General features: G+C 55.3%; 1 protein-coding gene across 1 annotated transcript; it reads left to right on the top strand.

Moving 5' to 3' along the window:
• The first annotated feature begins 7595 nt into the window (after positions 1-7595).
• LOC140699757 (ral guanine nucleotide dissociation stimulator-like) lies at positions 7596-12168 on the top strand. The gene is made up of 8 exons (XM_072972300.1): positions 7596-7776; positions 8177-8287; positions 8924-9117; positions 9752-9811; positions 10762-10955; positions 11156-11291; positions 11560-11653; positions 12011-12168. The coding sequence occupies exons 1-8, from the start codon at positions 7639-7641 to the stop codon at positions 12023-12025; spliced, it is 942 nt and encodes a 313-aa protein (XP_072828401.1). The 5' UTR covers positions 7596-7638; the 3' UTR covers positions 12026-12168.
• The last annotated feature ends 1837 nt before the right edge of the window (positions 12169-14005 follow it).

A 14005-nucleotide genomic window follows, 5' to 3' on the forward strand; every position in this document is an offset into this window, starting at 1 on the left:
CAATGTACAAGAGATATTGTAATTCATGTTGCCTTGTGTGCGTGTGATGTAGACTTGGGTAGAAAGCGGTCTGCTCACAGGACAGTGGGGTTGTCCCTGAATCCCTAGGAGACAGTTGAAGCGGGGCAGTAGGTCTCAGTGGGAGTCACTCACCAGGGAAGTTCTCCTGCTCAGCACAGCCAAGGTGGGTCCTCATCGACTTCTATCCCCAGAGCACTGAATCTGCTTTCCCCTGGGGAGCTTTGCTACAATCCCGTGTATCCTAAAGTGTCAGAAGAAAGAACAGTGATGATAAGAACTGTGGGAGAGGGACAGGTTTTGATTTTAATTACCTGCTCCTCTACCTACAATGGCTTACCCTTGACTTTATTATAAGGAACGCTCAGCCACCTGGGAGCAGAGTCTACACCTTGGACTTGAGCAAATTACAGGTCTCTAGCCCAGCACTTGGCCAAGAAGATGGACGTGTATTGCTGAATGTATAGAGTTGGGAGGGAAGATAGGACAGGCCAGGGGAATGTATTTGAAATGCGGGCTCTCCTGGAGCTTTCCTGACAGGAGGTCATCATACCTAGGCACCTTCCTCCCCTGCCAGGCCCTTTACTCCTGAAGACCTTCCCACAGAGCCCCTCAGCCAGGACCCACATGATCCCAGGGCTCTCCCACATCACATCTCGCCATCTGCTCTCACTTCTGTTCTCATTTTGGCCCCCTTGACTCTCCTACTGTGTGGCTCTGCTCTCTAGGTCTCAGGGGACACCTCTGACTCCCTCAGGGATCCAAAGTCAGAATATTAGATCCTACGGACCTGAAGTTTCACGATGGGACTGAATTTATGAATCAGTCACCACATGCAGAAATACCGCTCTGCATGACTGTCATAATGGGGGTGGGGGTTTCTCTTCAACAATCCATGTTAAGTCGATGGCATAAAAGAAGCATGTTTTTCTTGCAATGAGCATCCCTACTAAATTGAGCCATTTCTCTGATGAGGCTCTAAAAGACCGACCCATAGCATGAGGAACAGAGTGAAGTGATATTGTGCTATAACGTGGTATAGAATGCTGTGATACTTCTAAAAATTGTTATTATCCAGTTGGGCTAGAGTTATTGAAAAAAAAAAACATTGTGTGAATATGACCCTTTAAATTTCTCATGTTTCCATGAAATTCAGAAGATGCTGGTGAATTCATCCATTCCTTTCTCAGCATTCATTGAGATGATCCTGTTTTTTCTCCTCACACTGTCATGCATTTTGCTAGGGTGAAGCCATCCTGCATTCCAGGAATCATTCCCACTTGCTCATGGTGTGCAATTCTTCTTACACAGATGGATAGGAATGACTAGTGTATAGACTTTTTCTGCCCTTTCTACCTCAGCTCAGGCTTCCTGAGCCCTGGTAGGGTGGCCGGTGATGGCCAGGACACAACACTGAACCACAGAGGTTTTTGCCTTCTCATTAGTCATGATAATTGTTCTTACTAACCCCCGATGCTTGATTTACACAGTCATGACTGTCAGACAGACCTGCACTCACCCATTTCCCACCCTCATGTCTCACTCTCCACTCGTTCCTTCTCGGATTCATTCACTTCTTCCTTCAAACCACCCGTCCTCACTCTCAGTGACAGCCTGAGAGCGGCAAACTCTCTGAGTCTCTTGGATCTGAACACAATGTTATTTTGCTTTTACTCCTGAGTCATGGCTTAGAAGGAAAAATATATGGACCTTCCTGTGATGTGTCCCTTCGCATCCGAGATGTCCTTCTGAAGTCTTGAAATCAGTGGCAGCCTGGCCTCGCACAAAGTAGGCTCACTTGGACCACTGGGCCCTGGCTGGGCTGAGAAGCATCCGTGCAGATGGGGCATTGTCCTTGGAGGGGCATCAGCAGGGTCCTCGCGGGTCAGGAGGCAGGGGAGGTGAAACAGTGGCAAGAGCCTCTCCTGTGGTTTCCATGGGGAGCAACAGGGAGGCAGGACTAGCAGGTGGGAGGAATCAGCATCTCTGGGTGGAGGGGCTGCCCCTACTTGTCTGTCCCCCCCCCCCCGGGTGTGCTCACTGGCATCTTCTACTGTCTCTAGGAACTGACTAGCGCTGGGAGGGGCAGCCCCTCCAGGCTCAGTGGGACCCAGGTGTCAAAGTGTCAGAAAACAGACAATAAAAAACAGCTAGCATACCTATCCAAACCACAGGCCTCCGTTTCCACATCCGTGGAGGGCGGGATTGGTCTCAGTGGCCCTCCAAGGCCCAGCCCTGCACTCTCAGAGTCCAGCCAGCTCCCAGGACCTCCCCAAATTCTGGTCCTAAGCGTCTGGGGTCAGCTAGGCAGCCAAGCCACTACCCAGCCCTGCAGCTCAGGCATTTCAAGGCCAGTGGGTCGCCTGGGGCCTCTGTGGGAGAGCAGGCCGTGGTGGGGCTGCTGGCTCAGCTTCCAGGTTGGACTTCACAAATGGAACGGGGGGCTCTGGGCTGGAATAATGCAGGCTTGTTCGTCAAGGGGAAGGACAGGGGTAACCGGGTCAGAGCACAGACTGCCAGTGCCTGGAGAACCATGCTGAGGCCCAGGGCCGACGGGGTCGGCAACCGGGAGCGCGCATCCTGCCAGGACCCTGTAAGATGGTGGCTGCTGTTTAATGCTGAAGCTCACACTGCCCAGAAGGCTTCTGGAAGTAAACACGCTCTCATAAACACAGGAACATCCTGAGAAGACAGTCAAACAAGGCTGGGAGACAAATGCAGGGCACGCGGCCCACCGCCCATCAGACAGCACCCCTCGCACCCACTCCCTTTGTCACCACGGCTGCCTGGCCTGTCAGTGGAGACAGCGAGAGGCCTGGTTTCCTGACCGCTTGCCCAGTGGCCAAAAGTCAGGGCTGAGGTTGGCACTTGTTCACCAGGGCTGTCCAGGGGACAGCAGGTGCCACAGAAGGATCTGTGGGGCCTCCTTGCGTCTGGCCAGAGGGACAAGATCTGCAGAGGGTTGTGGGGGTGCTGGTCCTGCACCCAGGAAGTTCACTGGCTAACTGGCCATCCTTTCCTGGAATCCCTGAGAGCCAGCAAGATGGGCGCCTTGACATTTGGGACAGGACTGAGCCACCCCATGTCTCTTCTGAGTCTTGTCTTTCTGCCTGTCCTCCTGACAAGGTGGCGCTCTGAGCATTTTCATCTCGAGACAGGAAGACAGAGTCTCACAGGGGCAAAGTGACCTGCCCAAGGCCACACAGCCGCAGCCAGGAGGGGCTCAGACTCCATGTCCAGCCCCTTCCCACTGGGACATGGCCTGCAGCTGCAGAAGGCCCCAGCTGCAGCCCTCAGAGTGTTCTCGGGAGTCATTTTGACTCCAGAGCCAGGGAAAGCAGGAGACTCCCAGGCCCCACATCTGCAACTGATAGCTATTGATAACAACAACAACAACAACAACAACAACAACAACAACAACAACAACAACAAGTCACGTCCAGAGCGTCCCAGGGCCAGAGTATCCTCCTTGAAGGCAGAAGGTGGGTCAGCTGGCCTCCTTCCTGCCAGGTAGGGTGGGATCCTGGTCCTCAGCCCCTGCCACAGCACTGGTGGGTTTGGGGGACCCCGCAGCCTCTAAAAGAAGCTCCTGGACCCCCTTGCCAGCCACTTGGCATACCTTCTCCCTTCTGGCTGCCAGCATTTCTTTAATATTCCTCTTCCCATCCAGGTCCGAGAACCACCCTAGGTTGTCGGGGATGGTGTGGTGTGTCTGGCAGCCAGGACAGGTCACAATGACCACACCCTGGTGATAGGCAAGCTTGGAGATATGCTTGGAGGACCTAGTCCCAGAGACATTGCAGGTGATGACTAGCTGGTAGTGCGCGGGCGCGGGTCCCTTCTCAGAGCTGGAGGGACGCCAGCCCCAGCCCCAGCCCCAGGCCCGCCTTCACCCTGCGGCCTCCAGGCAGGCACCGAGCCCCCAGCCGCCACCTCAGGCCAAGCATCCGGGAGGCGCGCGCCTCTCAACAGTCTCGGCAGGCGTCTCAGCGCTGTCCACAGGATCCCGCCCGCCCGCAGGCCCCACCCGCCATGATCTGCGCAGCGGAGACCGACCCCCGCCCCGGCTCTCCCCGCGCCCCGGCTCTGCCCGCGCGGCAGAGGCCACCTCCGGACCAGACTGTCCAGCCACAGCCGAGATCGCGCCCTGCCCCAAACCCGGCTTTCCCGCCGCGGCCGAGAACGACCCCCGCCCCGGCTCTCCCCGCCCCATCTCTCCCCGCCACGCCAAGTTCGCGCCACACCCCAGCTGTCCCGCCGCAGCGGAGATCGCCCCACGCCCCATGCCCCGGCTTTACCGGCGAGGCCTAGACCGACCCCGACCCCGGCTCTCCCAGCGCCGCGGCTCTCCTCACACGGCAAAGGACGCCTCCGGACCAGACCGTCCAGCCGCAGCCGTGATCGCGCCACGCCCCAACCACGGCTTTCCCGGCGCGGCCGAGACCGACCCCCGCCCCGGCTCTCCCCGCGCCCCGGCTTTCCCCGCGCGGCCAAGGCCGCCCCCCACCACAGCTGTCACGCCGCAGCCGAGATCGCCCCACGCCACATGCCCCGGCTTTACCGGCGAGGCCTAGACCGACCCCGACCCCGGCTCTCCCCGCGCGCCCGAGGACGCCCCCCACCCCAGCTGTCCCGGCGCAGCCGAGATCGCCCCCCGCCCTAAGCCCCGGCTTTCCCGGCGCGGCCGAGAACGACCCCCGCCCCGGCTCTCCCCGCGCAGCCGACGCCGCCCCCAGCCCCGGCTCACCCCGCCCAGCCGAGACCGCCCCAACCGGGCTCTCCGCTCCTGGCCCAGCCCTTCCCCTGCCCCTGCTCCGCAGATTTCTCCCGTCCTGTTCTGGCCCTTCCCGCACAGCCCATACCGCCACTCTCCCCGCCCCAATTCTGCGCGCGGCCCAGGCCACGCCTTCGACATCTTGGAAGCAGGCTTCCCTAGGCTGCTGCTTTAAAGATGGTTTTGAAGGGGAAAAAAAGGAAAAACAGAAAAGAACATAAATACAAAACAGACACACTCATAGAAATAGAAAACAAACTTGTGGTTGCCAAGGGGCAGGGGCGTGGGACGGGACAGACTGGGAGTTGGAAATGTGCAGATACTGACAGGCAGATGCAGAATAGATGAACAAGATTATACTGTATGGCACAGGGAAATACATACGAGATCTTGTGGTAGCTCACAGCCAAAGACATTGTTCCAAAGAATAAATGCATGTTCACGTATCACTGACAAGTTGTGCTCTCCACGGGAAATTGACAAAATGATGAAGAAAGATTAATCAATTGCCCAAATGCCTGTCTATATAAATCAACCTTTTTAAGTAAAATACCAAAAAGTGGAGGGGGAAAACAAAAGCTGCGGATTCTTTCCATAGCATCCCGGTGTGTTTGACGACATGGAGTGACCCTATTCGTTCCTTCAGCGAGCGTTCGTTGAACGCCTCCTGTGTGCCTGATACTGTGCCTGGTGCCCAAGAAATACTCCTTGTCCTGAAAAAGCATACAGTCGGACATGGAAATAAGCAGCTACAGCAGCGTCTGGGCAGTTCTGTCCTACTCAGCCGGGCCCCGCTAGTTCAGACATGATCACAATTTGGGGAAGGCCTGAGATAAGGACTGTATTCGTGCTAGTCCAGAAAGCATGTCGTCTAAGCGAACTGAAAGAGAAAGCACCTAAGAGTACAAATGGCTTCAAGGGCCCTAAGAGCATCCATTGACATGCTACAGCAGTGAAGGCAGAATCCACTTTAAGGAGCAGAGAACAGAGAAAGCACTCACCTTACAAGGGCAGACCTCTGACTGCCCTGTTGCCATCCCACTTGAGGGAGTGGGACCTATAGGAAGGAAAAGTGACCTGAAAGTCAAAAGGTAAGTGGTAATATGATAAGGCTGAGAAAGGGCCAAATGAGCAGCCGTGGCAATGACACAGTGACTTCAGTGAATCGGTCTCGTGGGAGCTGCCTGAACATGGAACCCCCAATATCTCAGTGGCTTAATACAATCCCGGGCTTTTCTTCACTTGCGTAACGTCCAAAAGGGGCTTATCTTCCTTGGTGGGTAGCTCTTCTCCTAGCCAGAGTTCAGGGATCCAGGTTCTTTTTATCCACTGAATCTATCATTTCGACGTATGGCTTCTCAGGTCTCAAGGACGTGAAGGAGAACGTGTAGGAGGTTTTTATGGGCTGTGCTGAAGTTCACATGCCACCGTCAGACCTCAACAGCTGAGCGTGCCCGACTGTGAGGGAGGCCGGGAAATGGAGTCCAGCCGCATCTGTGCCCACGAACAGGAGGAAGTGACCTTGGTAAGCAGCTAGGCCAGACCGCCACACGGAGCTAGAGGTAGAGGCCAGCTCCCTGTGGGTGGGCACCCTCTCGCCCTGACCTTGCTATCTCTGATGCCGAGTTGAGAATCTTGGGCCCCCCGGTCATGAGGCCCCTACTGTCATTTCCTCCATGCCATGCTGCCCGTGGCCTTGCTCTCTCTCACGTCCCCATTGTGGTCCATCAGAACAAAGATTACTTCCTGATCACATCCTTCCTTGTCGTTCAGTTTACTCGCTGGCCTTCCTCCTACCTGGACGGAAGCTCCCTGAATGCAGGGAAGCAGCCTATGAGATGGTCACGTCACTCTACCGATGTCAGCCACCATCTGCCCATCTGTCCCTGGGTCACTGCATATCCAGCTGGAGAAGTTCAGCCTGCCAGACTGTGTAATCAGAGAAGCGGACAGTTTTCCTGCTCCCAGGACTGTGCTACTGAGTGTGCACAGTGGACACAGGCTGTCTCTGATCCCAGTTCCAGCCCTGCTACCTGCGTGGCCTTGACTCATGAGCTCTAACCTTCCAGCAAGGGCCTCAGACTTTCTCACTCGGTTTGCTTTAGAAAACCGAAACCCTCAGACCTCAGGATGCTATTGCCCATTTCTCCTGTGTGGGGACAGTTTCCTGCTGGCGACACAGAGTGTGAGCACTGGTTTACAAAGACACACACACACACACACACACACACACACACACACATATACAAAGACACACACATAGACACCCGTGTACAATGACATTGAATAAGAATTATCGCATCCCATCATAAGAGGAACAGACGTGGAGGAGGAAGTCAGAGGAAGATAACTTGGGTTGCAGGCAACACCTACAGGTGACATGACTCTCCAATTTTTTAGGCCTTATTCCACTTGCACCTGAGGACATCCCTAGAAGTACTTTCTAGAATCATTCCCACTGGGCAGCTGGGGAGACACACCGGCCTGGACACACACCAGGACTTCCCCAGGATGGAGAACAGGTAAGGATGAGGAGTGGATTCTGGAAGCCAGGGCGTCTCCTCAAAGCTGCCTGCAGAACCTCCCCCGGCAGCTATAGAGACGGCGGGGCTGCTCTAACTGTGCAAGGTGCGGGTTTGCGTGGAGAAGGGCGTGAGCAGGCAAGCAGCCCAGAGGGCTCATGTGGAGGTGTCTTCTGAGGAGGGGGTTCCAGGAAGTGGACCCCAGGAAGTGACATCACCTCCTTAACAGACCCCAACCGAAATGGAACCTGGTTACCAGGCACCCACATTTGGACAACAGCTCCAGAGCCAGCGCACTTGGCTGGAGACAGTTGAAGACACAGGATGTTCTCCTCTTGTTTCCCGGTCTCCCGGGGCTTCTCCGCCAGGAAACCCTGGACTGCGAGGTTCTTCGGTGGCTGTAGGCGTCTGTGGAACCCTCCACCCAGGCGCCTGTGGCCTATTTTGAGGAGGTCACCTAAGGTAACGCTGGGTGGCCTGGAGAAGGCCAGTCTGGGACCGGCCTCCATGGGGGGCCCTCCCTGGGCAGGCCCACTTTCCCTCATCTCCATGTCGCTGAAGGGGGACTTGAGAGGAGGTGTCCCCTCTGGGCAGGAATGGCTTGTTGAACACTTGGTGACCCGGTGGTCCTGTCATGGCCGCACCCAAGGACAGGGCTGATAAGGGGGAAAGAGGACTCCTGAGGGGCATCATCTCTGGGTCAACGGGAATACAAGGCACCCACTTTGTCAGCTTTTCTGCCCCTGAAGGAGGTCTGTGCAGACAGTGGTGGATGTGTGTCAGGACTGGAGATGTCTAGTGGGTCGGAGAACCAGACAGGGCTCTGAGGCTCCTGCCTGGCCTCTGGGCACTGTATTTACAGGACTCCACACACGGGACGGGACAGGACCTGGTCCACGGAGATCCCCGCTCCACCTCCCTGCAGGAGGCGCAGGTGCCCCACGAGAGCAGCAGAGCCCAGGACGCGCTCAGGGTGAGTGCGAGCGAGGAGACTCCACACCCAGGAAGCCCCGGGCCCCGCTGCTGCCCCGCTACTCCCCTGGGCTGCCTCTTAAGAGAGCTGCTGGCAAAGGCATCTGATGCCCCGTCTCCCCCATCTGCCGTCACAACCCAGGCCCTGCCTTGGCCAGACGCAAAGTCAGTGCCCACATATGAGTCCGAATCTCAGAAAGAGACTCGGACAGAACTTCAGTCTATGTGAAGTCAAGGGTATTTCTGCATTTTTCTACACGTTGTCCTGTTTCTTCTCCATCCCCACGTGTCCACATTAACCTGAAGATCCTGAGCCCTCCCACCCCAGGCTCAGCCGCTGTGTTCTCATCCCTAGAATGGGATGCTGTGACAGCAGTCACGGGGATGATGTGGTCCATGCAGGGAGGGGCCGGCACTGTGGTGCCGACACAGGGATCTGAGACACTGATGCATTTCATCATCGCCCTTCGCCCCAGGTACTGGTGATGCCGAGAACCTAGGATCTGCTTCAGGGCTCCCCTGTTCCACCTCAGGCACAAGAGCTTGAGGCTTGAGGATTCGGTCTAATCTCCAGCCCCAAGTGCCTGGGGGTCCCCGGTGCTGCCTCTGATCCATGTCTTTCCTCTTTCCACCCCAGGGGGGAGCTGGACCATCAGGGAGCGGGGATGAGGCCTACAGGGCTTGGAGCCTCCAGCGACACAGGCTGGAGAAGCTGGTGGCAAAGCTGGTGCCTGCCGTCCTGGGCGGGCACCCCTCTTACGTGAACACATTTCTGGGCAATTATCGAGCTCTTGCCACCGCCCAGCAGGTGCTGGACCATCTGTTCCAAAGGTGAGCACTGTGTCTTCATGGGACATTGGGGACCTGGCCACCTACCATCAGAGCCATGAGGCATTGTTCCTCTACCTCTCTGAGCCTCAGTGTCCCCCCTGCACGCTGGGGTCAAGAGAGGATCAGGCCCTAGGAGGGTAGGAACAGAGGGAGATCTTCATGGAAGGTGCTCTCCGGGGACCTGGCTCACGGAAAGGGCAGCTGGCGGGGCTGTGGTTGTGCGAATTTCATTGTCCTCCTGCCCAAGAGCTAGCGTCTGCCTCCTGTGTCACTGGGACTTTGGCCACGGGTGGAACTGTTTTCCCATTTCAAAGGGGATCGGTGACGCCATTAGCTGTCCCTGTCCTGGGAGAGTGAGAACAGTGATCCCTGGGAGGGACAAGTGGGGTCCCAGGCCCACTGAGATGTGCGCCTTGGGGCCAGGTGGGCTCACTCACTCATTCCTCAAATGTATAGAAAGGGCCCCCAGGGACAGGGGCTTTTCTAGGAACAACCATCATTTAATACATCGAGCAGACATCAGCTCTGCCCTCCAGGGCTTCCATTCTCTCGGGTGTCACACTGTCACACTAGACAGCACATCCAGCTAGTGTGTTCGGGACAGTCCATGTGACGCCTTCCTGCTCTCCTCTAGATACGGATGCGTCCTCCCTGTTACGGAAGAGGACGGGGGACCCCTGCACCAGCTGAAGCAGTGAGTCTCTTGGATTGAAGCGGGAAGGACTCCTTCCCCAAATAGTGTGTGAAGCTATGGGCTCTCTGGTTGGGCAGAGGTGGGCGGGATCCTGGATCCCGCATATCCTGTGAGTCTGGCTTGAGAGCAGAAGTCCTAGGGCTTCCCCTGGCAAAGAAGAGACAAGACCCAGAGAGCTGTGGATGCGACTGTGGCACTGTGAGGGGCATCTGGGAGGTCAGAGGACAGAGTCAAAAGTGAAGAAAACCCACAAGCATCCCCTATCCATCCCATCCCTGCCCACACGCCCTTTGGGAGACACAGACCACAAGGGGTAGAGAGCATCGTGCCCACCAACTAGTGTAGCCTCAATGGTGGGGACTCAGCTGGTGCTCAGGGGACCCAGGGAGCCTCAGGGGACAGCTGAGCCCATCCTGATGATGCTGAGTGGCAGGGGCAGAAGGAGACCCAGGCAGGGTCCCTGGAGGATTGTGCAGCCAGCAGGTGCAGGAGCTAAAGTCTGAGGAGTGAGGAGGCCCGTGGGCAGCCTGGATGGCCGACACAGCCTGTCTGTTCCCTCCTGGCTCAGGCACTCATAGAGCAGCTCCTGTGTCCCTTAGAGGGCAGTGCGCAGAGCACACAGCCTGCCTGTCCTCACAGACGTGCCATCCAGTGGGGAGGGGCAGGGAGAGGGACATAGCAGTGTGACAGGTGTCCCTGAAGCAGTGGACAGGTGGTCACGCCATTGAGCCAGTGCTGTCCCTTCAGAAGGCTTGTAGCAGCCCCTCCTCTGTGTCCAAGCCCGCCTCTGCCCACACTGCCAGCTGAGATGGGACATGGAGCAGAGCCGGCCTCTGGATGGGCAGGAGCCAAAGGCAAAAAGTCCCCGGTCCCTGCAGGGCTACCCTGGGAGCCCAATGTGGTAGGAAAGGCTAAGCCTCTGACTCTGGTGTCCCCCTGACTGCACCCAGGGCCATGGCCTCCATCCTGGGCACCTGGCTGTTCCAGTACCCAGACGACTTCCACCAGCCTCCAGAATTCCCATGCCTGAAGACCGTTGTAGCTTACGTAGAGCTCAGCATGCCTGGCTCAGACCTGGAGCAGCAGGCCCACCTCCTCCTGGCACAGCTGGAGCAACTGGAACTCCCAGAGGCAGACAGTGATGGTGAGGAGGATGCAGGGTGGGGGATCTGGTGGGTGGGGAGGGGACGGCACTGGACCCCACAGAGCAGAGCCTGGGAAGACTCCCTGGGGGTGGAATCCTGGAGTGAGATTTGATTGAGTAGCAGTGAGGGCTCCCCTGGCTTTGGGAGACACGTGGGAAAGCAGTCCTATTGATGAGAGTTTCCCTTCTTGGAGCTACAGCACCAGCTCCAGAACCCGCTGGGGAAACCCCTCTGGGTGGAGCGCCAGCTCCAGCTCTCCTGCCTGCGACAGCGCCAGAGCCAGAGCCAGAGCCAGAGCCAGAGCCAGAGCCAGAGCCAGAGCAGAGGGACGCGCTGTAAGTATCCGTCTGGCTCGGCTGCCTCCCGCCGCCTTCAGGGCCGGGCCGCCCACTCTTCCTGAGGTGTCTGTGATTTACAATTCCGGATTATTCTTAGAGGTGATAACATATTCCTTGCGGCCTGTTGTGTCTGTGTTTTATGGTTAATAGAAACTTCAAAGTGCCCTACATGTCTCTGTTTGGATAGACTCACTTCTCTGCACCAGACACACAGGGCGGGGATGTGGACAAGTGGCCCCAACACGTTCCCACCCTCTCCCTGCAGGTCCTGTGAGGCAGCGGCCTCCTCCCTCTTGTCTGCTGTGGACCCAGGGCCCAGCTCAGGGCCTCCATCAACACTCCCTGAGACCCCACCCTTGGTAAGTGGCCGCTCATGGCATGATCAAGACAAGGACTTAGAAGGCAAGCCCAAATTTTGACCTTAGAGGATTTGTTTTCTTCCAGCAGTGAGACTGATTTTGTGTTTGTGTGAATGTTGCCTGTTTGTCCGACATCCATGGAGCCAGCAGCTCACATGCCATTCCCCGTACGGCCACCAGAGGGAGGGATGTCACTGCTTCTGAGAAACACTGTTCCATTCCAAAGTGCTCCTTCCCAATTTAGCCCTCCTCAGAACATGTTTTAGAAAGTGAGGATTTCTTTAAGCTATAGAGGTTTGGTTTTTTTCTTCAATCTCGTTTCAGCTCTAATCTCAATACACTTTAATTCACAAACAGAAATTGAGCCACTGAGTGGAAGTCGTCACTTGGGATACACAGACGTGTGTTCTTCTGTGTCCAGCCCCCATCTGTGTCCACCTCTGTCCCTTCCTCTCTCCCTCCAACCGTCTGCGTTTGTAAATATCTACTTAAATAAAAGACTTTGACAATCAGTGCAATGTACAAGAGATATTGTAATTCATGTTGCCTTGTGTGCGTGTGATGTAGACTTGGGTAGAAAGCGGTCTGCTCACAGGACAGTGGGGTTGTCCCTGAATCCCTAGGAGACAGTTGAAGCGGGGCAGTAGGTCTCAGTGGGAGTCACTCACCAGGGAAGTTCTCCTGCTCAGCACAGCCAAGGTGGGTCCTCATCGACTTCTATCCCCAGAGCACTGAATCTGCTTTCCCCTGGGGAGCTTTGCTACAATCCCGTGTATCCTAAAGTGTCAGAAGAAAGAACAGTGATGATAAGAACTGTGGGAGAGGGACAGGTTTTGATTTTAATTACCTGCTCCTCTACCTACAATGGCTTACCCTTGACTTTATTATAAGGAACGCTCAGCCACCTGGGAGCAGAGTCTACACCTTGGACTTGAGCAAATTACAGGTCTCTAGCCCAGCACTTGGCCAAGAAGATGGACGTGTATTGCTGAATGTATAGAGTTGGGAGGGAAGATAGGACAGGCCAGGGGAATGTATTTGAAATGCGGGCTCTCCTGGAGCTTTCCTGACAGGAGGTCATCATACCTAGGCACCTTCCTCCCCTGCCAGGCCCTTTACTCCTGAAGACCTTCCCACAGAGCCCCTCAGCCAGGACCCACATGATCCCAGGGCTCTCCCACATCACATCTCGCCATCTGCTCTCACTTCTGTTCTCATTTTGGCCCCCTTGACTCTCCTACTGTGTGGCTCTGCTCTCTAGGTCTCAGGGGACACCTCTGACTCCCTCAGGGATCCAAAGTCAGAATATTAGATCCTACGGACCTGAAGTTTCACGATGGGACTGAATTTATGAATCAGTCACCACATGCAGAAATACCGCTCTGCATGACTGTCATAATGGGGGTGGGGGTTTCTCTTCAACAATCCATGTTAAGTCGATGGCATAAAAGAAGCATGTTTTTCTTGCAATGAGCATCCCTACTAAATTGAGCCATTTCTCTGATGAGGCTCTAAAAGACCGACCCATAGCATGAGGAACAGAGTGAAGTGATATTGTGCTATAACGTGGTATAGAATGCTGTGATACTTCTAAAAATTGTTATTATCCAGTTGGGCTAGAGTTATTGAAAAAAAAAAACATTGTGTGAATATGACCCTTTAAATTTCTCATGTTTCCATGAAATTCAGAAGATGCTGGTGAATTCATCCATTCCTTTCTCAGCATTCATTGAGATGATCCTGTTTTTTCTCCTCACACTGTCATGCATTTTGCTAGGGTGAAGCCATCCTGCATTCCAGGAATCATTCCCACTTGCTCATGGTGTGCAATTCTTCTTACACAGATGGATAGGAATGACTAGTGTATAGACTTTTTCTGCCCTTTCTACCTCAGCTCAGGCTTCCTGAGCCCTGGTAGGGTGGCCGGTGATGGCCAGGACACAACACTGAACCACAGAGGTTTTTGCCTTCTCATTAGTCATGATAATTGTTCTTACTAACCCCCGATGCTTGATTTACACAGTCATGACTGTCAGACAGACCTGCACTCACCCATTTCCCACCCTCATGTCTCACTCTCCACTCGTTCCTTCTCGGATTCATTCACTTCTTCCTTCAAACCACCCGTCCTCACTCTCAGTGACAGCCTGAGAGCGGCAAACTCTCTGAGTCTCTTGGATCTGAACACAATGTTATTTTGCTTTTACTCCTGAGTCATGGCTTAGAAGGAAAAATATATGGACCTTCCTGTGATGTGTCCCTTCGCATCCGAGATGTCCTTCTGAAGTCTTGAAATCAGTGGCAGCCTGGCCTCGCACAAAGTAGGCTCACTTGGACCACTGGGCCCTGGCT

Source organism: Vicugna pacos, chromosome 11 (genome assembly GCF_048564905.1).
Source record: "Vicugna pacos chromosome 11, VicPac4, whole genome shotgun sequence".
NCBI classification, from domain to species: Eukaryota; Metazoa; Chordata; class Mammalia; order Artiodactyla; family Camelidae; genus Vicugna; species Vicugna pacos.

Coding starts and splice junctions, on each gene's coding strand:
- LOC140699757 (XM_072972300.1), top strand. CDS start 7,639: ATGTTCTCCTCTTGTTTCCCGGTCTCCCGGGGCTTCTCCGCCAGGAAA. Junction 8,288..8,923: donor GAGCCCAGGACGCGCTCAGG/GTGAGTGCGAGC, acceptor TTTCCACCCCAG/GGGGGAGCTGGACCATCAGG. Junction 10,956..11,155: donor CCCAGAGGCAGACAGTGATG/GTGAGGAGGATG, acceptor TTGGAGCTACAG/CACCAGCTCCAGAACCCGCT.